We start from the raw sequence: 22,213 nt of genomic DNA, 5'->3' as shown, positions 1-22,213 counted from the left end.
TGACATCGATTCTTCTCGTTATCATACTCAATAAATATGTCGCTATTGTCCAAATCGTACCACTTCATCATACATCTGTCATTCAATTCCCAATCAATTGCCATACAAAGCTGACACCGTTTTGTATAACCTTGTATAAGGACATCATGAAATATGTAGCGCATAGCAGGAGACATCTCCGACCTCATAAAGTATATACATATATTCTATATCAGCATCAATAACTCAGTTGACATAGTCAAAGACAATATAATTTGTCCCTTTGTCTCTCAGTTTTGGAGCTACCTTCTTGAAACTTTGCATAGGTACGTCTTTCTGTTGCAGCCCGTGCATATGTTGGTATAGGACGGATCGGTCCACTATATCATACAGCTGCGATAGGAACGAAAGGTCGACAGTAGTTTCTTCTATGAAAAACATTTTTGTTATTCAATATACTTGACATTCATCAGTTTCAAAAATCTTCTCATATATGTATGTATAGGCGAAATCTTATCAATATTGGACCACTATATCATATAGCTGCCATAAGAACTATCGGTGGAAAATTAATTTCTTGTACGAAGAACATTGTTTTTCAAAATATCATGATGAAATGCGGCATTTACTAGTTAAACTAAGCTGTTTATATAATAGCCAAATATTATTAAGAGCGCTCTACTATATTATAAGGCATTATAGGAGGAATCGGTCGAAAAATAAGTTTTTGTGCGGCAAAATATTCTGTTTTTCCATATATTTTCATCCAAACTCAACATTTAAGAGATTCGCCAGCTAAAATGTCTGCGAGGGTATTAAATCATTGATGTGCCGAAAATATGCTTGCTTTCTTCTTGTTCTTTAGGGTTATTTAAACAATTTTAATAATTTTGTACTTCAAATTCTTTAAGTTCCAAGCACTTCAATTAAAGCTTATGAACATTGCAGTAATATATAAAATAGATCCTGCTGAAATAATCAATTAAAAATTTAGATTTTGGTGTAAAAAATGATTTTGTTTTCAAGAAAAAAATCTTCCTCCTTGTTAAAGAAACTATCTTAAAACTGACTACACGAATTTCGGAGTATCTCATCTAACTAAACTGAGAATTTGCCAACGTTCAACACTTTAATAATCTATTTATTTATGTACTCTCCATCTCGTATAACATCACCTCTTGCCAGCCACTTACAGGGCATCTCTTGGCCATGCATATTGGCCTCTTATTTTTGTTTAGCGCTCTGTCGCACATAAATCTTTTGATTTTCAGCGCCGGGCTAGGCCAATTCGCACCTAATCCACCCTTAAAGCACTACACCTATCCAGAGATATGGGCTCTACCCTTGTTGCCTTCTTGTCGCGCACATTCATTAGACGCGTCGTCCTGGTCGTCCTCGTTGTCCTGCGGCCGTCTGTTGGGAGTCATTCCTTGAAAATTGCCAATTTTCGAAATCGGAAACTTGCCAAAAACGAAGGAAAAACGAAGGAAACGAAAAAAAGGCAAAAGATAAACAATAACAATGCGTACGAGTTTCTGTTTCCATTTTCCATTTTCATTGCGAAAAGTTGCCAGCCACAACGAGAAGAGAGAAGAGTCGTAATCTTTTATTTTCTTTGTCTTCGACATTTTTCATTTTAAGGACGGGCACTAAACAGCGGGGGGATTAGGAAAGGGACACGGACACGGTCCGGACCAGGCCAGCCACGAATCTGACGACCTTTACGCATTGCATTGACCTTGTGACCCGAGCGAGAGCGAGAGAGGTTGAGAGAGCGAGAGAGAGCGAGAGAGAGCTATTGCTTGGCCAGCTGGCTGCTGATTAGCATTAACTCTCAATTTGACCATTGAAATGAATTCCAGTTTTTGTGTGTATATTTTGATTCTCGTATAAATAGGTTTTTATTATCGATTAGCTCGTGCTTATGGAATATGTTTTGGATATAAAAATCGTGTACACAAAATTCTGTGTGCCTATTTACAATTTGTGAAACATTTTGTTTTGTGTTTATACTTCAACTTGGCCGTTGGCACTTAAAACTAGACATCAAAATGGCTCTCAACGAAAGTTTCGTTAGCTCGAAAGTCTCAAAAGCTTTCAGCTGCGCTTAAAGCTCTGCTTTTGAGCTCTTTGCAGCTTTAAGTGTGCTTAATTGTATACAATGTATTAAGCTGTAAATGTTTGCAAAGCTCTATTTATAAGATTGAGCTTTAAGTGAGCTTTAAGTTTGCTTGTCTGTAGTTACTTGGCGTATAACTTTAGCTTTAAGTGTGCGATTAATCACGCTGAAAGCTTGCAGCCGCACTTAAAGCTCTGCTTTTCAGCTCTTGGCAGCTTAAAATGTGCTTAATTCTATACAATTTATGAAGTGGCAAATGTCTGCAAAGCTTTGCCTCTCAGCTTGAGCTTTAAGTGAGCTTTAATTGTTTACCCTTTTTAAGCACTTCAAAAGCTTTCAGTTGCTTTCTTAATGTATTAAATATTTACAGGCAAACAAGCTGAAAGCTTTCATTTGTTCTCAAAGCTTTTCTAGCTGCATTGAGCTTTAATCATTTACAATTAATCAAGTCAAAAGCTGACATTTGCTTTACTTAAGCTCTGCTTAGTGAGCTTTCTTGAGCTTTTACAATTAAACAAACTGAAAGCTGTTTCTTTCATTTTTTATGGCTATTTTCAGCGCATATTCTTGGCCTGGAATTAAGTCAAAGTTGGCTTTAAATAAATATGCATATTGTTAATATTAGATACGAACGGGTGTCGTATGTGTATATTGATTCTGAATCGCTTTGTGTCTTAATCTAAATAGATGTTTACAATGTAAATCGTATATATTTATGTTAATCATAGCTATATATTATTATATAATATTTACAGCGCTTTTATGCCGCTTCTCCTATGTACACAAAGTCAAACGAAATGGAAAAAACTCGTATAACAACAGCTTATGAAAAAACTAAAAACAAAATGTAAACTCTTTAAATATTAATTAGTGCACGCCTTTACCCCAGAGGGTTAGTGAGGGGTTGCTCCGAGTGGGGGGTGGTTTTTGGGTGGTTGGTTGACGCGGCTTCACTTGCTCTTGGCCAGCGCATTGTTGCTGGTTGCCGCTGCTTGCGGCCGGGCGCTGCCGCTGCCACCGCCGCCGCCGCCGCTGCTGTTGCTCTTGGCCAGCGTCGTCGTCGTTGGCGTCGCTGCCGGCGTCAGTTTGTGCGCGGCGGCATGTGGCGAGGTCTTGGGACTGGCTGCAATCGCTTGACTGGCGGCCGTTGGCAGCGTTACGGTGGGCAACATGGGCATCACGGCCTGTCTATGCTCACCTCCAGCTCCAGATCCTGCTCCTGCACCGGCATCTCCGCCCGCGATGGCCGCACTCTTCAGCTTCTGCAGATAATCGTTGAAGACCTCGTTGCCGGCACGCTGCATGCGGGAGAGCTGATCCATCAGATAGGCCTGCTGATAGTTGTAAATGGCGGGCGCAAAGTTGTACAGGAGATTCGATTGATTGGCCGCAGCCGCCGCCTGGGCCACCTGGGCGGCCGCCTGGGCGCGCAGATTGTCCTTGAGAAAGTTGCTCAAGTCCAGCTGATTGGCGCTCGACGCGATGCTCAGCGGCGCATTCGGATTGGGCAGATGCGGATGAGGATGCGGATGGGCATGACCATGTCCAGCCGCTGGTGGACCCATAAATTTCAAGCTCGAGCTGAGAGCTGCCGGCGGCGGCGGCGTTGCCTGTTTGCGTTTGGCGCTGGCCTTGCACAAAGCCTGGCTGCCATTGGCGTGCGCGAGCTTGGCTGGCGTTCCGCCTCCGCCTCCTCCGGCGCCGGGTGACTTTTTGCTGGCGGGCACCTTTTTGCTGTTGGGCAAATTGGCGGCAAAGTTGTAGCCTGCGGGCTGCTGTGGCAGCAGCTTGGGCTCCGTTGTGGCGCCTCCGTTTGTGGCATTCTGACGCGGCAAAATTGGTCGAAACTTTTTGGCTGCCGACTCGCCGCCATTGGGCGTGGCACAGCCAGAGGCAGCAGCTGCAGCAGCAGCAGACGCTTGCGCGGATTTGGGTGATTTGTTCTCGCTGGAATTGGGCGAATGGCTGCCCTGGCTGGCGGCGCGCTTCTCCGGGCTGGGCGTCTTCTTATCGGACTGCTGGGGCGTCAGCACCGGCTTGGCCGGGGGCGTTGCCTTGGGCGAGGTCTTGGCCGGCACAGCTGCAGCGGCGGGTGGGGTCAGGCGCGCCAGCAAATGCTGCGGCGAGGGTATCGTCTTGCTGGGCGGCGCCGGCAGCTTGACGGGCGGCTGAGGTGTCGTTGTCGTTGTCTTGGCCGGCTCCTTGTGCTCGGCAGGCGCCGCCGGCTGATCGGGCAGCTTGACAATTTCGATATAATTGTTGACCGGACTCTTGTGCTTGGCATGGCCGCCGCTGCTCGGCGAGGAGGCGTCTCCGTTGTCCCGCGAAATGGTTATCGACAGCGACGAGGGTATATTGATGTTGCATGAATTCAAAAGAGACTTGACCTTGACCTGCTGCTTCTCGGGCGCATCCTCGGCGGCCGGATTTGTGTTCTGATCCGTTTTGGTCGGCGGCGTGGGAAAGAGACCGCCGCCGCCGCCCGCGCCGCCAACTCCGGCGCCATTTAACATGCTCTGCAAATAGTTGCTCGCATTTGTTGTTGTTGTCGAGTTGTTGTTGCTGTTGTTGTTGTTGTTGGTTGTTGTCGGCTTGGGCGTATATTTGTAGGTGGGCATGGTCGGTATATTATAGTTGGACACATATTGCGGCGAACTGGGCGAATAGATGGGCGAATTGGGCGTGTACATGGGCGTGCGGCAGCCGGGCGGCGCCTCCTTGCCCTTCGACTTGCTGGCATTGAACAGAGCCAAATTCAAGTAGTTCGATTTGTTGTTGTTCGAGTTCGAGTTGTTGTTGTTGTTCGAGTTGCTGTTCGAGTTGTTCGCGTTGTTGTTGGGCTTGTGCAGCGCGCTCGGCGGCCCCATCTTGTGCTCCGGCATCTTGGGCCCGTAGACGTGCGCCTTGGCCTGGCTGCCAATCGACTTGATCTCGGTGCCGACATCCTTGAGCAGACGATTCACATCGCTGGGTATATTGGCGAACGGATTGGGACGCGCCGCCTTCGGCAATATGGGCTGATATCGCTTGGCAATGGGCGTCCGATTGCCGGGCGCTGCCATCTGCATGCCCTGATGATGCGGCGGCAGCGGCGGAGCGTGCGCCGCCGGATAGGGGCTGGGCGGCAGCTGTGCCGCCTTGCGGGCGGCTGGCACGGGCAACGGCTTGGCCGGCGGCGGCGGCATCAGAGGCTTGTCAGAGGCGAGCGGCTGCGGCTGCGGGGGCGGCGGCGAGGGGCAGCTGTTGGGCGCGGGCAGACGTATCTTGAAGTCCTCGCGCGGCAGCGGCGGCGACAGCTTCGGCTTCTTGGACACGGCCTTGACGGGCTCCTTGCTCTTGCGCTTGGACGAAGCTATCGACTTGGGCGGCATCGCGCTGGGCGGCTTCATCAGCAGGCTGTCGTCCAGATTGGACTTGGACTTGGCGGCGGCAGCTGGCGGTGCTGGCGCTGCATTGCCCGGCTTCTCCGGCGACTCCAGCTTCACCTTGATGGGCGTCAGTGCGAATGATTTGAGAAACTCGGATTTGGGATCCTCGTGGCAGGCGCCGCTGGTCACGCGCGGACTAAGCACGGTGCTCACGCCGTTTGGACTCAAAATGCGTTCCGTGCGGATGGTCAGCGGGGGCACGGTCAGCGGGGAGGGGCTCTTGCGTTTGCGTTCGCTGCTGGAGGAGGAGGAGGACGATGAGGAGGAGGAGTAGCTGCTGCTGCTGGAGGAGGATTTGGGGCTGCCATCCTTGTCCTTTTTGCTCTTGGAGCGCGATTCCTTCTCCGGTTTTAACGGCTTCACAATCTCCTTGCGCTCCGGATCGGACATGTTGATGATTGTCACGCTGTTCTGCTTGGACAGATCAATCTTTAGCTTTATGTTCGGCTCCTCCTTGTTGTAGTTGCCGGTGGGCGTGGTCGGTGAGCTCTTGGCAGCCTTTGGCGAATGATGATGATGATGATGATGATGTCGCTCGTGCGGCAATTTCTCCTGCTTCTCCAGCTGATTGCGATTGATGAAGAGTTTGAGAGACTGCTCCGTCGGCGAGGCCAATTTGGGCGCAATGCGGAACTCATCCTGCGGCTGCTCCAGCTTGATGCGGGCGGGCGGCTGAACCGTTGCAGCTGCTGCTGCTGCTGCGGCTGGTGGTGAGGGTGAGGGAGAAGGCGACTTGACGAGTGCCGCAGCGGGGGGCGATGAAGTGGGCGTGCCTACTGGTGTGGCTAGCTCCTGTTTCACCTGCGGCTTGGCAGGCACCGTCATAGGCAACGACGGCTTCATCGGAGGCTGCGGCGATTCGTAGACGCGGAAATAGAAACGCATTGGGGCGTCCCGCTTCCACGTGTAGATGTAGGCAATGTCCATGAGCGTGTAGTAGTCCTGCAGCACAATGGTCTTCACCTTGTACATGATGTCGATGCTGAAGTGCTGCGCATCGATCTCGTACTTGTCGTAGACGAACTTCTTCAGGTGACTCACCCGGCACATGGCCGGGCATTGCAGATAGCGCGGGCGCAGGGTATCCCCGAATTCCACAGCCGATTCGGCATTCAATTCGCTAAAGGGGGTGAAAAGAGAGTGAGCGGAAAAAGCGGGGAATTAGAAGGTGACAAACGAACTGGTTCGTAAAACAACAGGCAAAGAGTTGCCAGATTGAACGTAAATTTAAGATTTTTAATAGATTTTTAGTTAGTGCAAAGAGCAGCTAGGTAATTAATCTCATGCATAAGGTTGCCAGACTAATGCAAATTAACTTAAAAAAATTTCTTAAAAATTAGTGAGTGGAAAAAGCGGGAAATTATAAAACTGGTTCATTAAACAAAGGGTTGCCAGATTGAGCGTAAATTTAAAATTTTTATGGGTTTTAAAGTTAGTTGAAAAATCAGCTAGCTTATTAATCTCATGCATAAGGTTGCCAGACTAAGAAAAAAAAAATTTTTTTAATCTTTTTTGAGCAGTTTTTACCAAAATACCAAATATTCTAAATCCCCTTCAACCCAACTTAATTTACATACGTTCAATATTTTGCCTACATTGCATCAATATCTTACTTATTGTAGTCTGGCAACCTTAACGTTAAATATTTATCGTTTACAATCGATAACTCGCTTAATTTAGCTAGAAACTTACCCTAGTTCAGCATATTCCAGCGACAGGGACATATCATCGGAGGGACCGAATATCAGATGTTCGGTATCGTCGCCCCGCTGTTCGGGCGTGGCCAGGGCCGCCTCCTGTGGACGATCCTTGTAGAAGGCGCGCTTACGCATCAGCTCCCGTTCATAGAGGCCCGGCACGAGCTTATAGACAATCGCCTGCAATGTGGTATCAGATCTGCAAAGAGAGAGGTAGAGAGAGAGAGAGAGGGGGGGCATTAGTTGAGGTGTTGCACAATGCGGCTGCCTTTAAGTTGGGTACGACATGTGTGCGCAGTCAAATGGAAAACACAAAGAGAGTGTGAGAGAGGAAGAGAGAGAGAGGGAGGTAGGTAACTAGGGTGCGAGTGAGACAGAGCTATCAGGGTGCCGGGGATCAAAGAAGACGGCTGCAGCGCTTAGTTTGCTTGATGGAAAGCGGGAAAATGTGTCGTAAATAAGAAGTCAGCAGCGCGTAGAGAAGCGACTTCCTTGGCGCGAAGGAAGTGAACACAGAGACAGAGAGAGAGCGAGAGAGGGAGGGAGAATAGTACAAATTAGACGGCAGATGCAATTGCTGCCTTGGCACGCAACAAACGCCGCCAAAAGCGGTGGCAGGGGCAGCAACTGTGTGGCATGCGCTGTTGCTGCCACACAGCAGAGGTTGTTCTTGTCGACGCACAGGAACTCGCATTAAGTCGCATTTCATAGAAAACTCAGGCGCTCGCCTTCAATCAAATCGGTTTTTGTCTAAGGAGCCGAACAATCGAAAAGACCAGCAGAAAGGCAAAAAGGGAATTTCGAGCGAGCACAGTTGTTTATAGGCGCTTAGCTAGGGGTAACTCAGCTCAGGCTCAGGCTCCTGTGAGGGGTAGCAATTGCCCCGCGGATCCTTGCCATGAGCCAAAAAATATTGAAAAATAAAAAAAATCAGAACTAGGTAGGATCATTTACATGCCAGCGGGCTTTAAAATACAAAAAATAAACCCCACACATTTAAGGCAACTCAGCTTATGAGAGCCGTGCTTAAACACAGGACAAAGGCAGGTAGAAAATTGACAAATTTATAATAATTAACCAATTAAAAGCAAGCTAGATTTGAAAATACATGATAAAAGATCATGTTTGATATAGAAATTCGCATTTCTGTGAATAGGCAGGCTGACAGAAAGCCAGAACAACGATTATATGAAAGAGGTTATGCGAAAGATTGAGATTATGTAAGAGATTGAGGTTATGTAAAAGATTGAGGTTATGTGAAAGAATGAGGTAATGTAAAAGATTGAGGTTATGTGCAGGATTGAGGTTATGTCATAGTCATTTTCCACTGCTCGAATGTTGCAGTATGCATAAAATATTGCTCAGGCATGTCTCTAATGCCTAAGGACAAACAAACAATAGAACATATCAAGATACATCTAATTTACCCTCCCTAAAAGGTAATAGAAAAGTGTGAGGTTATGTAAACCACGCCCGAATGATGTATCATTCAGGTATTACACTACCTTTAGACAAAAATGTAGCTTTAAAAAACTCAGTAAAAGTGGCCTGAATGATGCAGCATTCACTACAAATGCATTCCAGTCTCTATATGACATAGAAAATGGGCAAAAACTAAAAATAAACCCAAAATTGAGGTTATGCGTGCATGTAAGACGCGCATTCCACTAGCCGAATGAGCTGTCATTCATATTTATGTAGCAAACAGAAAGCGAGTGTGTCCTTAACGCGCATTGACAGCTCGGACAGAAGTTCGTATAGCAATTTGATTGTAGGTTAAGTGCACAAAAATTGAGGTTAGTTGACATCAGATTCCACGCATCGAATGAGGTGTCATTCGCCGAATGTTGGCAACAGGCTTTTTGGGGTAAGCCACATGAATGTCACATGCACAAGGCATTGGAATTGAAGTTTCGCAAGTAGATTGAAATTCTAGTTTGGTTACAAGCCACGCTGACACGCCCCGAAACCCGCCCACAACTCTAAACTTTGCGAGAATGTTTATGAGCTGAATGTTGGGGGTAGATGGAGGAGAGGGGGGGGGGTGTATATTTTCGGCTGTAACCACAGAACTTTCGCTGCGGCAAATGTGGTTTGGGCCAACTTTGGGGCATCAATTGCGAATGTTGCTGGGGCTTGGAGGGGGCAGGACCAGTAGGAGGGGGAGGGAGGGGGGGAGGGGGTGTCTACTGCCTTCTGGTGCTGTACACCTTGAATTGAACTTTGCCGCTGTCGAAAACTTGCCGCTTCTTCTCTTTTTTTTTTGTTGTCTAACTTTATTTGATGCCTGCCAAATATTTGCACTTGCCCCCGTCAGACTCGAGCCGACTATTGCCGTCTCTTTCGCGCATTTGTTACGACTGTCTGTCTGTCTGTCTGTCTCTCGTCTGGCTACGCACGTTTCTAATGAAAAACACGTTCGTGACGAGCGAATCAATTTAAGCTACAGCTTTAATAATGCGAGCAAATGTTTTGGCTGCAGACACGCAAAAAAACCACCCGCTGCCAGTGTTGCCACCCCGTCCATTAACCAACCTGCCGCCGCCTGCCACTCAGCTTATACAAATTGTGCGCCCTGTTGTTGTTGTTGTTGTTGTTGTTGCGACTGGGAGTCAGGTTGTAATCTCGTTGCTGCATACAAAAAGATAATGAATACACAAACTCAAAAGATAGCCAGAGTCGAGGGCCAGAGAGGGAGAGGGGAGGGGGGGGGGGCAACTCTCTGGAATGAATGAACCTTTTGCCTTTAGATTGGCAGCACCAACAGAGCAAATGGTGCGAAGTCAGCAGAAAGAGATATATGTATATACTATATAGTGGGACTATCTGTGCATAAGCGAGTAGACAAGTGGTTTTTGTACGTGGTCTCGACTCTCCAATTAAATTTATTGCAAAACTTTATTGTTTAACCCACAAAAAAACAAGGAGGAGAAGTCCCTCGCCGACCAAAACAAAAGCGAGTCTATTTATTTTTGTTTTATTAGCTATTTTCTTTGGCCACAAGGTAAACAAAACCAAAGAAAGAAAAACGGAAAAAAAGAGCGCAACTGTAAACTGAAATTGTGGCCTGTTGTCGGCCATGTTTTTATTGTATTACGCCCCGAAAGCGACATTATAAAAATAAGAAAACAACAACAAAAAAGTGCTGCCCAACTGATAAACTGCAAGCCACCAAAAAAAAACGTGGCAGCATTTGCGCCAAACGCATTTCCAAGAAAACCAAATCGAAAAACGACAGAGATAATTAACGGGCGGGTCTTGTGCCATCGGCCAGAGGCAACTGGTGGAACTGATGGAGCAACTGGAGGAACATTCACAATAGCGGCAGCAGCAACAGCAGCAGCTGGAAACAGTTCACAAAAGCCAAAAGGCACAGACGAGTTCCTGTTTCCTCTTCAAACCCGCCTCCTCCGTTGCGAGCGAGTGCTGCCCCCCTCTGTTCCTTTTCTTTTTTCTTCTTCCTCTTTTTTTTTTGCTTTCTGTTGTTGTGCAGCACCGAAATTGAGGCAAAAAGACAAGACAAAAAAAAAACAGCGCAAAGCTATTTCGTGTTCCAACTCGCAAAGCGCCTGAGACAATTTTTTGGGCTTTAGACTTGTTAAAGGCTCGTTAAAAAGGTGGATTTTTTTGGGTTTACTTTTCTCTACAAAATTCCCCAAATAGTTAACTTTATATATGACATATAAAGTTTTAAAGCTTTAAATATTTAAAATGTTGTAAGACTTAGCGCACTTTAAAACAGTTGGAAACTTGCTTTAGTTTTAAACACGAGTTTAATTCATTTTAGGTGCATTTCACAATCATGGAACTGGCAAATGAAACAATTGGAACGCGTGGAATGGAAACAGTTGGGCATGCCCAAGCGTCAAGCAGTGTTGCAAAATAATGTTCAATTATGTAGCATGTAATTTCAATACATAATTATTTTTTTAATTTTTTAATTTAATTAATTTATTTAACTATAATTTTAGTTTTATTTTTTACTTTTATTTATTTATAATTTTTTTATTTTAAAATTTTTATTTTTTTTTTTAAGTTTATTTTAGTTTTATTTTTTACTTTTATTTATTTATAATTTTTTTATTTTAAAATTTTTATTTTTTTTTTAAGTTTATTTTAAATATTTTTTTTAACATGCATTTCTTGAAATATGTGAAAAATAGGGAACAACTGAATGGGGATAATTATTCTCAGCAGAATTTACTCATAATTTCTGTTAATACTATCATATTTTACTCTCAACTGTTTTTAAACCAATTTTTAGTTGTTTTTCACAAAAACTCTGGAATTGGGATGTTTGAGAATTGGGCCTCTTGAGCTCTAAGATGTTTGTTATAAGCTTTTGCTTCAGTTTGTTAAAATCTCCATTAAACAATCGAGTTCAATGGAACTCTATAAATGGTTTATTCTACAAAAAGACTCAAACAGCGGGCCGTCAACTGCATGAAACCTTCAGATGGAGCCCCGCTGCTGCTTCCCTTCCCACGTCCTGTCAATGTCATTTATTCTCAAGTATTCTGCGTCTAATATTATATAATTGTGGTTGTCAGCGACAGTCGCCAAATGTCTGGAGTAGCTAGCTATATATATATATATATATATTGAGCCAGTTATAAGATGTATTTATAACATTCTCTTGGAGCTTGTACTTACTTGATGTTGGGCTTGGCATTGTTGATGACCATCTCGCAGCGAGGACAATAGCGCTCCTTGCGCAGGTGATTGATGAGGCAACTGTGGCAGACTGCAATCGAGAGAGAGAGAGAGAAAGAGAGAGAGGGGGGATGAGCACGAGATGAATAAAACAGTTACAAATGGGGCAAAAAACACAATAAAACTAGGTAAATTATTGAGCGGGGGGATGGGGGATGGGTGGGTTGCTGTACACAGATTTGGACTCGTAGAAATTATACAAATTTATGTAAAACCTTGACGAACATAATTCCCCGAGCGTAACGCACGCCAATCCCAGGGACAAGGCGACCCCAACGCAATCGTATAGCCCGGCTTAACCCACGCTCTGTCCACAAAATGGGGTAGACTATATAGATATATATATAAAGAGAGAGAGAGAGAGAGAGAGAGAGATAGAGAGAGAGAGAGTCGGAGGGGAGAAAAAGGAAATGCAAAGGCAACGAGAAATCCAGCCATTTAATTCAAGCGTGCCACCCACGCGGCGGGCCACACAAAATGCTACAAAAAAGTGAAGAAATAAGCAGAAAAAAAGCGAATCAAATTCTTGCACTGGGCCTACGCCCGACTATGAGATACTCTGTAGTTAGTTTAGAGGTTGTTGAAATCATTTTGATTGCAAAAGGCAGTAAAAAACAAGAATGAAATCTATTTGGTGACGAAATCTATCAGGTATATAATATTCTAGTCCATCTATTTATTGGGGGTATTTATCAAAGATATCTTTAATTAAACCTTGTGATCACTAACGAAAATTTCTAGAAATTAAGTTGGTTCACAATGGTAGCTACAAACGTACTAGAAATCAAAATAATTCACAATGGCAGCTACTTAAAATAAGAAAGCAAAATATTTCGAGGGTAGAGCAACAGGAAATTAGATTCAGAATGGTTCGAAAGAAGACCTACATGAGATTGGTAATCAAAATGATTCAGAATAAGAGCTTAGAACTTTCATAAACTGGAATTAACCAGAATTGGAATTGCAATTAAATATAAATAAATATATAAAGTTACTTCTTGGAAAAATTAATACTATGGTATATACCATACTATATTATACTATAATTATGGACTTTTGGAATTTACCAAAAAAATACATTTATAACATTATTTATAGAAATCCATAACTCAAAAAACTGTCACATTATGGTACATAAAGATTTATTAAAAATCATATGAAGCACATTTTTATCTCAAGATCCAAAACAATACACCCCATTTTTCCCCCAGGAAATAGAGTATAAAAGATTGGAGAAAAATTCCTTTAATTTGGAATTGACCAAAATTGAAATTTAAAAAAAATATACATATATATACAAGGATAAGGTTTATATATACATTTATCCAGAACTTTAGCTACTTTTTGGAAAAACTGTGATACTTTGTATACATTTATACAGATCTCTTCGATTTTCTTGGAGCATGTCAAGATAATAGGAAACCCAATTTTGATGCGGGCAATTTTGAGCGCTCAACCCGCGAACCAATACACCCCCATTCCCCCTCTTGGGAACAGAGTATCAACAGCGAAAGAAAGAAGAAAAAAAGTTTGTTTTGACTTTAATGTCAATGGCAGAGTGTCTGATGCTGTCCGTCGTCCCACGGAGCGCAACAACTGTCAACCAGCGACAGGAACATACAGCACCAGCGACAGAGATTGAGACTGGACCCAGACACAACTTGTGGCAGCATTCGGGCGGAGTATAAAGTTGCAGAGGCAGAGGCAGAGACAGCGCCAACGGAGGCAACACATTCGGTGCGCCTGTTACGCTTGTCTGTCTGTCTGTCAGACAACGAGAGAGGGAGAGAGAGAGAGAGAGAGAGAGGGAGAGAGAGAGAGAGAGAGAGAGGAGAGAGAAAAGTGACAGTATTGGGAGCTGGTTGGGTGGCGCCACGAGGACGAATGGCCTCGAGTAGCTGCCACTACAGCAAGGCAAGCTCTGCAAATGCAACAAAGTTAACAGCAAACCAAAAAAAAAAAAGAATATATGAAAATAGAAACAAGGCAACAGCTGTTGCTGGCATCCATTTAGTGCGTTACAAACGCCAAACGAGACGGGGTGGCAACTCTAACCAAGGCTCAGCATCCCCCTCTCCCAGCATGTGGCCATGTGAGATGTGTGTCCAGCTCGAGCAACAGATTTAAATGAGCCTCGGGAGCACATGAAATGCCATCGACACATTCGGTTTGTCAGATTTAACTGGCTGAATGATTGACTGACTGACTGACTGGCTGGCTGACTGACTGACTGATTGACAGACTGAGTGGCGCACAATGGGCGGCTAACTGCATTTCGATTGGCAGTCAGCGCTTAATGGCCGCACCGGGATGTGATTAGAATGTCACAATTGCAGAGAGAAGAATTGGCGCTCCAATTTGTGTGTGTTGTAAAAGCAGGAACTTTGTCTAATTAGTAAATGACATAAATGTCAACGATCTGGCAGCACTTAATTGGCCTAGAAGACTTAAATAAGAAGAAAACTGAAGTTTCTAGTGTTGGAAAGTGTTTGCAATGCAATAATGTTGACAACTCTGCAAATTGTGAATAGAATAACTTTGTCTAATTATCAAAAGACACTCGTTGCACTCATAAATGTCAACTATCTGGCAGCACTTAATTGCATTTAGTACACATTAAGTTGGCTGCGCTTGGACTAGAAGACTTAAATAAGAAGAAAACTGAAGTTTATAGTGTTGGAAAGTGTGTGCAATGCAATAATGTTGACAAGTCTGCAAATTGAGAATAGAATAACTTTGACATTCGTGGCACTCATAAATGTCAACTATCTGGCAGCACTTAATTGCACTAAGTACACATTAAGTTGGCTGCGCTTGAAGTAAAAAACTTAAATAAGAAGAAAACCTAAGTTTCTAGTGTTGAAAAGTGCTTTAAAGGTGAGCAATAATGTTGACAGCAAATGTTAACTTAGCTGCATTTAATTTCTAATCAATCTGACAGCAATAAAGAACTTAAAGCGGACTTTTAGCTGACTGCGCTTAAAATATAAGGAAATAAAAGTGAAAAATGTCGCTGTAAAAGCGTGAAAAGAGCAGGAAAAACTGTAGCTCGACGCTCGAACCGGAAATTGAAGTAACGAAATTTTCAAAAGACAACTAAAACGTTGTCTTCTTCTTTTAGCCTGTCTGGTTTTTCACTTTTCCCACTGCAACAGTTGAAACCAAGTCTGTTGGCGGGCAGAAGAGTGGGGGAGAGGGAGGGGGGATAGAGAGAGAGAGAGAGGTTTGAGTTTTCCACTTGAAAGTTGTCTGATTTATGGTTCAGCAGTTATTAAGCCGAGTATTCTCGCAGAACCATTTGTAATTATTTAGTCAGACATATGTGCCATACATCTAACTCCAGCCCGAAATGCTTTTTCAGCTTCGAGACAAGAGCACTTGCGGCTATATAGAAGATGTTTTTTGAGGTATGTATGCAAAGCACAGGTGGAGAAAGAAGCGGCAGAAGCGGCAGAAGCAGCAGCAGCAGCAAAAGCTGGCTCATTAATGGTGCCCATTAACTTATCGCCAAGGCAGCATCTGGCTTGGCGTCTATTGCACAGGCTCAGACTGGAGAGAGCGCCAGGGGGGGGGGGGGGGGGGGAAGCTTTAGTCAGTTTGTTGTATACCCTGTAACGCATAAAAGAGGGTGTATTGGTTTTGTGGAAGTGAGTTAAAGGGGCTGAAAGTGAGTTTGGCGACTCCATGAACTATCTTTTTCCTCTTCTTTAATAACTTTCCTCAAATCGATAACTATCGATTACTAGACTAGGTCTATAAGAGTCTATAGGAGCTAAATGGTCTTTCAATTTGGTATATCAATTGTTTGAAAAGCACAAACAAATCATGTTTATTGCAAATAAGCTGTTACATGTTCAGTTCCGAGGCTATCGATAAATATCGATTACTAATCAAGGTTTACAGAGAAATACAAGAGCTTTCTATTTGACATATCAATTGTTTTAAGAGCAAAAACGAATCCTGTTCATATCAAATATCCTCTAACTTCTTCAGTTCATCGGCAATCGATAAGTATCGATCGACGAATCATGTTCATATCAAATGTCCTCTAACTTCTTCAGTTCATCGGTAATCGATAAATATCGATTTTCACCCTTTTTTTAGCTTAGCTCGCAGCTGATAAGTACAGGGCATCCGGCTAGTCGCCTATAGCCCACTAACTAACTCTAATTAGCTCTGCGCCTATCCACGAGTGGCTCTTTGGTGCTGGCTGAAGGGGTCTTGAGTTGGGATTAGAGTGCACGGGGGGTGAGAGGGGGTGGATTTGGGGTTGTAGCTGCTGGGGTACTTACACGAGTGCAAACATTCGACGATGGTCGTCGCATTGATCAGATAGCCCTGGCACAAGTGGCAAATGATGTGCGCATTGACGGCCGTTAGAAGCACGGGGCGTGGCGTTGTCATCATCGATGTTGTTGACGATGTTGTTGCTGCTGTTGTTGCTGCTGTTGTTGTTGCTGCTGCTGCTGCAGCAGCTGATGGCGCCTCTTCGTTTGCGTGCTCCTCGTCCGCGGAGGCGCCGCCGTTGCTGTTGGCGTCCTCAATGTTGGACCAGGCGGACGAAGATGACGAGGAGGAGGATGATGAACATGACGAGGCGAATGATGAACCCTCCACAACAGCGGCTGTTGTTGTTGTTGCTGTTGTTGCTGCTGCTGGAGGTGTTGATTCTTTCTTAATGCTGTTGCTGCTGTTATTGTTGTTATTGTTGCTGCTGCACTCGAGCAGCGCGTTTGCTGTTGCTGCAGTTGCTGTTGTGCATTGTGTGAATGCATTAGTTGCTGTTGTTGTTGTTGTTGCTCTGTTTTCACTTTTTATTTTAATGCCGTTTGCTACACTGTTTTGTTGTTGTTGTTGTTGCTGCTGCTTTTGCATTTGCATTTTATCAGCACTTGTAGCCGTTATATTTATTGCATGCTTTTTGCTGCTGCTGTTGTTGTTGTTGTTGTTGTTCAGATTGCTGACAAAGCTTTTGCCCGCCTTCGTCGCTTTAGTCGCCTGCCCATTCGCAGCCAATGCCAGTGTTGACAAATGCAGCGACGGCGGCGACGACGAAGAGGCCGACGCAGCTGCTGGCTTTTGTGTATTCGCCATTGTTGTTGTTGCTGTTGCTGTTGTTGCCTTCGACTCCGGCGTCATCATAATAATAATAATAATAATAGAAGTCGCGCTAAATTCGCTTTTGTTTCTGCAAAAAGTAAAGGAGAGAAAAAATAGTAGAAATTTAATATGCAGCCCAAACGACAAATAACAAATGCAAATATGGACACACACACACAGTCACACTCATACCCATTTATGCATATGCATGAATGGCAAAAAGAGAGCAGCGAGTAGGGGTATTCACTGCATGTAAAAAAAGTTAAATTCATAAAGTGCCAGGCAAATATATTAGAAAAATGCAATTTAGTGGGTACACTAAAAGCTCGAAAATAAAATATAAAATAATAAATAAATATATATTGTAAAATTATAAAAATAAAAAAAAATAAAAAAAAAATATATTCAAAAATAAATAAACATAAAATAATAATCAAAAAATATTTAATAATAAATTGGAATAAAATAATAGATACAAATAAAATAATCAGGCATGCATAAAAATAAAATAATAATTAAAATATAAAATATAAATAAGATATACATAAAAATAAAACCGTAAGTTAAAATCAAAAATATAAATAAATAAAAGCTTTTATACTTCATTATTCCTAATTCACTGAAATGGTACGTCCAGAAATACGAATCTTTTGCATTAAGATTTACTTCTGAAAGCCCGTTTCCCATCTTTTCTTCAAGCATTCACTGTATGCTCTTGCTCATCAAATAATCCTTAGAATACAATATGTAAACACAATAAAAAGCGCTTCAAGTTGCCAACACACATCTTCAATTTCCACTCAACCATTTCGGGGGAAACACACACACACACACGCACACACACACATGAACTAAATTCTACATAACGTCTTTGGCCTCTGTGAGTTTGTGTGTGAACTAAAACAATAAAAGATAAAGCCGAAAGCAAGAGAACAGCTGTTTTAGTCAATCTTATATAACTGCATAATGATAAGAAAATAGTGCGCTGTTATAGGCGGGCGCACCTTATAGAGAACACACTTATCGGGCTGGACCATAAACAGAGAAATTCTCAATGTTGGCAGCAGCTCATGTTAAATTCATAACCCTCATATTAGGAGCTGCCCCCCCTCCTCTACAACGCACATGATTGCCGTGTACTGCGTAATTGAAAGTCAAAACTGTTGAATCACTGGCCAAAAGCTGCCGCTCCTTTCTGGCCAGGACACAGGCGCAGCACATAAAACAATACATATATATGTATATATAAATGTGAGCATGTGTGTGTGTGTGTGTGGGAAGGCTTTCATATGCAATCAGTCGATGGATAATGGATGCTTGCTGCCCCTGCCCCCGCCTCCGCCCCAAGCTGCCTTTAGAGAGTTGCCATGGGAATGTTAACGACTGCAAAGGGTCACTCTGCACACATACATGCATGACACCTAAGGGGGCGGGGAGCGGAGGGTGTCTGTTTAACAGACAGATAAGTTGGGTTATGTACGCCTGGCCAAATGAAAATGGCTTAAATTGAACTCAAACAAATGCGAGTGCGAAATGGTCTGCTTCATGCTAAACGTATTTCCAAATAATTTCAAGTTGTTTTTGCATCAACGCGCGCCAGTAAAAAGTTGCACAAAACTTTTCAGACCAACAAGAACTCTCTCACACACAGACACACAGAAAATGTAAATATGAATGAATATGAAATGTATTCAGGGACGAACGAGCGGGCTTTAAAATCCTTTTTACATAAATTTAAGTGTACACACACACACACACACACGCACAGCGTACCCAACTTTAACCCTTGCCCATGCCCAGCAAAATCAGCTCAGGCAGAGGCAAGCGAAAAAAAAAAACACACTGTGAGTACGAAACATGAAAAGGATAATAAAGAAAAAAAAAATAAGCAAGCAGCGGAATTTCACGTGAGTTAACGTTGAGAACAAAGCGCGGCCTAGGCGACTGCAGCGGTGCGCTGCGCAAAAGGCAGCGCATGAGAAATGCAACGGAAGGGTGAATGCGACAGTGAGCCAGGCCTTATCTCCTCTTTTAAGCACACGCACACATATACATACACACATATATATATACACAGGCACACGCACTACTTTCCATTCTGCAAAAGCAGCGTGACAAAATAAAGTTTACAGTTTTAAAGGCTTATTTTACTGTATATATTTTTATATGCATTACTTAAAATTGAACAACAGTATGTAAAGTACATGTATGTAAATATGTAACAGCAATATGTAAAGCAGATATGTATGTGTATGTAATACACTCGCAGCTCGCTTGCCAATCGCAAATGTAGATTTTGTGTGAGTGTGAGTGTTTGTGTGTGTGTTGGGGGGTCACAAAACGCTGTTGCTGCTACATCCCCTTCTTCGGCGACTTCTTTTCTGACTGAAGGCGCGCTCAGGCAGTTGTTGTTGTTTGTGGAGTGAGAGCGAGTGTGAGAGATTCATTTAATTTGGGGGGCAGCGCAACAGCTGTGCGCTGACAGGCCGGCAACGACAGTGTTGTAAAATGACAACAGCGGAGAGATAAAGAACGAGAGAGAGAGCACACATAAATAAATGCAATTGCAAATCTCGCTCAGTCTTCTTCTTACTCCGGTTGTATGTGTGTGTTGCATTACCTGTGTGTAGAATTGACTGCTAATCCAGTTGAATGCGCGGCATTTTGTGTTGTTGTTGTTGTTTTTATCCAATTGCTGCAAGTATTTAACGTAATCCAAAACGCGATGCAGCAGTTGCTATTGTTGTTGTTGTAGTTGTTGTAATAATCCAATGTGCAGCTATTGGCATATTTCCACGCACACTTTCACAAATATACACACATATAATTTCTGCGTTTCGTTTTAATTAGATTTTCAACAATTTTTCTTGTGCCTTTCTTTCTTCAGCTTCAGCTTCAGCTGTTTGCGCTGCTACGTTTTATTGCTTGCTTTACACTTTACTCCGCTACTTCGTTGCTTTTGATATTTCTCAACACACACACATACACACACTAATACTCGCACAGCATAGAAACTCGAGCGCTGCTGCGGCTGTCACTTTGGGTTATTTGCTTTCGTGTGCACCTTTATTGTGTATTATGCTTTGCCTTATGTTTTCCGCACACACACACACACGAGCTCAGAAACGCTGCTGACGCGCACTGCGATGTTGACTGCGACTGCGACGTTTACATAGACGTCGTTGTGTATATAAAGCGCAGGCTGTTTGCTGGCCACAGCTATCGTTGTTGTTGCGGCATTTGTCACACGAGACACAAAGGAAATTTCTAGTAAGCAACGTTTCCAATATTTGGTTGCTATATATGATTTATTTAATTAACTATTTTTATATTTATAAATATTTTTTATTTATTTATTGTTATTTCATTACACTTAATCCATGTACTTTGGCTGTGAAGTTGAAGCACTTTATGATTTGGCGGCGAATATGCGCGCACGTCTGCTCGACTCAACGTTTCGCGTTCAACTGATGAGACCACTGCTGCGGCGCTGCCTACGCTGTCTTATTTACTCGTACACACACATATGCAACGCCTATTTACATTGACTGCGGCCAACTGCCTGCCCTCTGCTGGCTATTTTACGTTTTCCTTTTTGTCTACTGCGCGCTCAGTGGCTGCCACAATGCTGTCTCGCTCGCACACTAACTCTCACTGGGCGTGCAACTGCTGCGCACTCGCTCTCGCTTACACTCGTGCGCGACGTCCACGATTTTATTTGCGTTGGTCTCTTTTGCTACTCTCATACGGCGCACTCGAAACGGCGACGGCTTTTATTTTTCATTCGCTGCTTGCGACCGCTAAACGAACCGTTCTCGTTCGAAGTTGGCTTTGCACTGAGCTGTATATATCTGGCGACGTCTGGCCGTTGCCGTTGCCCGTGTTGTTGCTGTTGCTGTTGCTGTTGCCGTTGCCTTTTGGCTCTTCTGCTGTGCCTGCTGTTTCTTTGTTTCTTCGATTCGCGCTGTCGTGCCGTGCCACACACATTTGTGTGAAAGGAAAGGGCTGTCGGCTGTCTCATTGTCGACGCGTATCCGTACTTGGCTTATGTACAAAAAGAATTATATACATACATGTGTGCACATATTGAAGAAGCGTGTATGTTTTTCTGGTATATAAGCGCGTTGGCATGGATTGCCCTTCAGCTTGAGTATGTGTGCACATATATCACATACATAAGCAAGCATTTTTGCTTTGATCTTTGCTCAGAGCACGGATGTGCACACATACTTAAGTATATATAATGAAGTAAGTTATACGATATGTATGTATGTATGTGAATACGTATTGAAATCTATATACAATACGTGTACATAAGCCAGCATTTCGGTGAGTTTTTATTGAAATGAAGTGCAGAAAAGTGTGTACATAGTATATTTATATATGTATATCCGTAGAAAGTTATGTAAAACACAAAAATAGGATTATCTAAGGGTAGTTAGCTGTATATTTATTCGCACTGTCTTAATCCCAGGTGTTTCCAGCGGCAACCATTGGCCTCAAGTAACGGTGCTGCCTTACCAGTGTTGCCCCGCACACATCTAGCATTATTTCTGGATTTAACGCCCCGAATTTGAGGCTCAGGTAACAGAAAACCGCCAATTAGTCGACTGTTGTATGTGCAAAAACGTAATCCTACGCCCTCTTTAGATTCGTATATTGTATAAAAATGTTTTATTTTGGGCTGACTAAAGGCAATTCAGTCTATATGCTCGATAAGCTGTACTTTAAATGTTTCCACTGATTTTGTATGCCGAAAACATCTGTGAAAATGATATATTTCTTGCAAATATGATATAATATGCGCTTAAATCTGTAAAATGTGTATAAAAAACGAGTCTTAGCAATGAAATAGGTAACTCCGCAGGAATTCTGATAGAAGTTAAGTTTGGAAATTCTTAAATTATAATGTGGAGTAAAGACATCTGACATATAATTTCATGTTTTATATATGTAGGTACCATGATAATGTGAAGTACATATATTTCCCTTATAAACAACCAGGAATAGTCCTATATTCCTTATTTAAATTTATAATCCTTAACAATCTGTGTAAAAAGAACGTTTGCATACTTTGTTGAAACTTTGTATTTTCAGAGGTGTAGTCATATTTTCTTAAAGAAAACTCACACTTCCCATCAAATACATATGCATACAATATTTTGCTGTTGAATGAT

General features: G+C 43.2%; 1 protein-coding gene across 1 annotated transcript; it reads right to left on the bottom strand.

Annotated features, from left to right (window-relative positions):
- Window positions 1–1,867: 1,867 nt before the first annotated feature.
- Window positions 1,868–20,860, bottom strand: Psc (Posterior sex combs). Its single transcript, XM_064685373.1, has 5 exons — window positions 19,657–20,860; window positions 16,229–17,124; window positions 11,877–11,967; window positions 7,219–7,422; window positions 1,868–6,646 (listed from the first exon to the last, which is right to left on the bottom strand). The coding sequence occupies exons 2-5, from the start codon at window positions 17,076–17,078 to the stop codon at window positions 3,049–3,051; spliced, it is 4,743 nt and encodes a 1,580-aa protein (XP_064541443.1). The 5' UTR covers window positions 17,079–17,124; window positions 19,657–20,860; the 3' UTR covers window positions 1,868–3,048.
- Window positions 20,861–22,213: the final 1,353 nt, after the last annotated feature.

Source organism: Drosophila montana, unplaced genomic scaffold (assembly GCF_035044405.1).
Source record: "Drosophila montana isolate Dmon_TW-CO22-7 unplaced genomic scaffold, ASM3504440v1 contig_3031_1, whole genome shotgun sequence".
NCBI classification, from domain to species: domain Eukaryota; kingdom Metazoa; phylum Arthropoda; class Insecta; order Diptera; family Drosophilidae; genus Drosophila; species Drosophila montana.
The sequence above is the reverse complement of the archived record's forward strand: the minus strand, read 5'-3'. Positions and strand labels throughout refer to the sequence as shown.

Excerpts from the sequence above, each read along its gene's own strand:
- Psc (XM_064685373.1), bottom strand. The coding sequence starts at position 17,078 with ATGATGACGCCGGAGTCGAAGGCAACAACAGCAACAGCAACAACAACA. Across the intron at positions 11,968-16,228 it reads CGTCGAATGTTTGCACTCGT|TCTGCCACAGTTGCCTCATC; the intron begins GTAAGTACCCCA and ends TCTCGATTGCAG. Across the intron at positions 6,647-7,218 it reads CTGGAATATGCTGAACTAGG|CGAATTGAATGCCGAATCGG; the intron begins GTAAGTTTCTAG and ends CACCCCCTTTAG.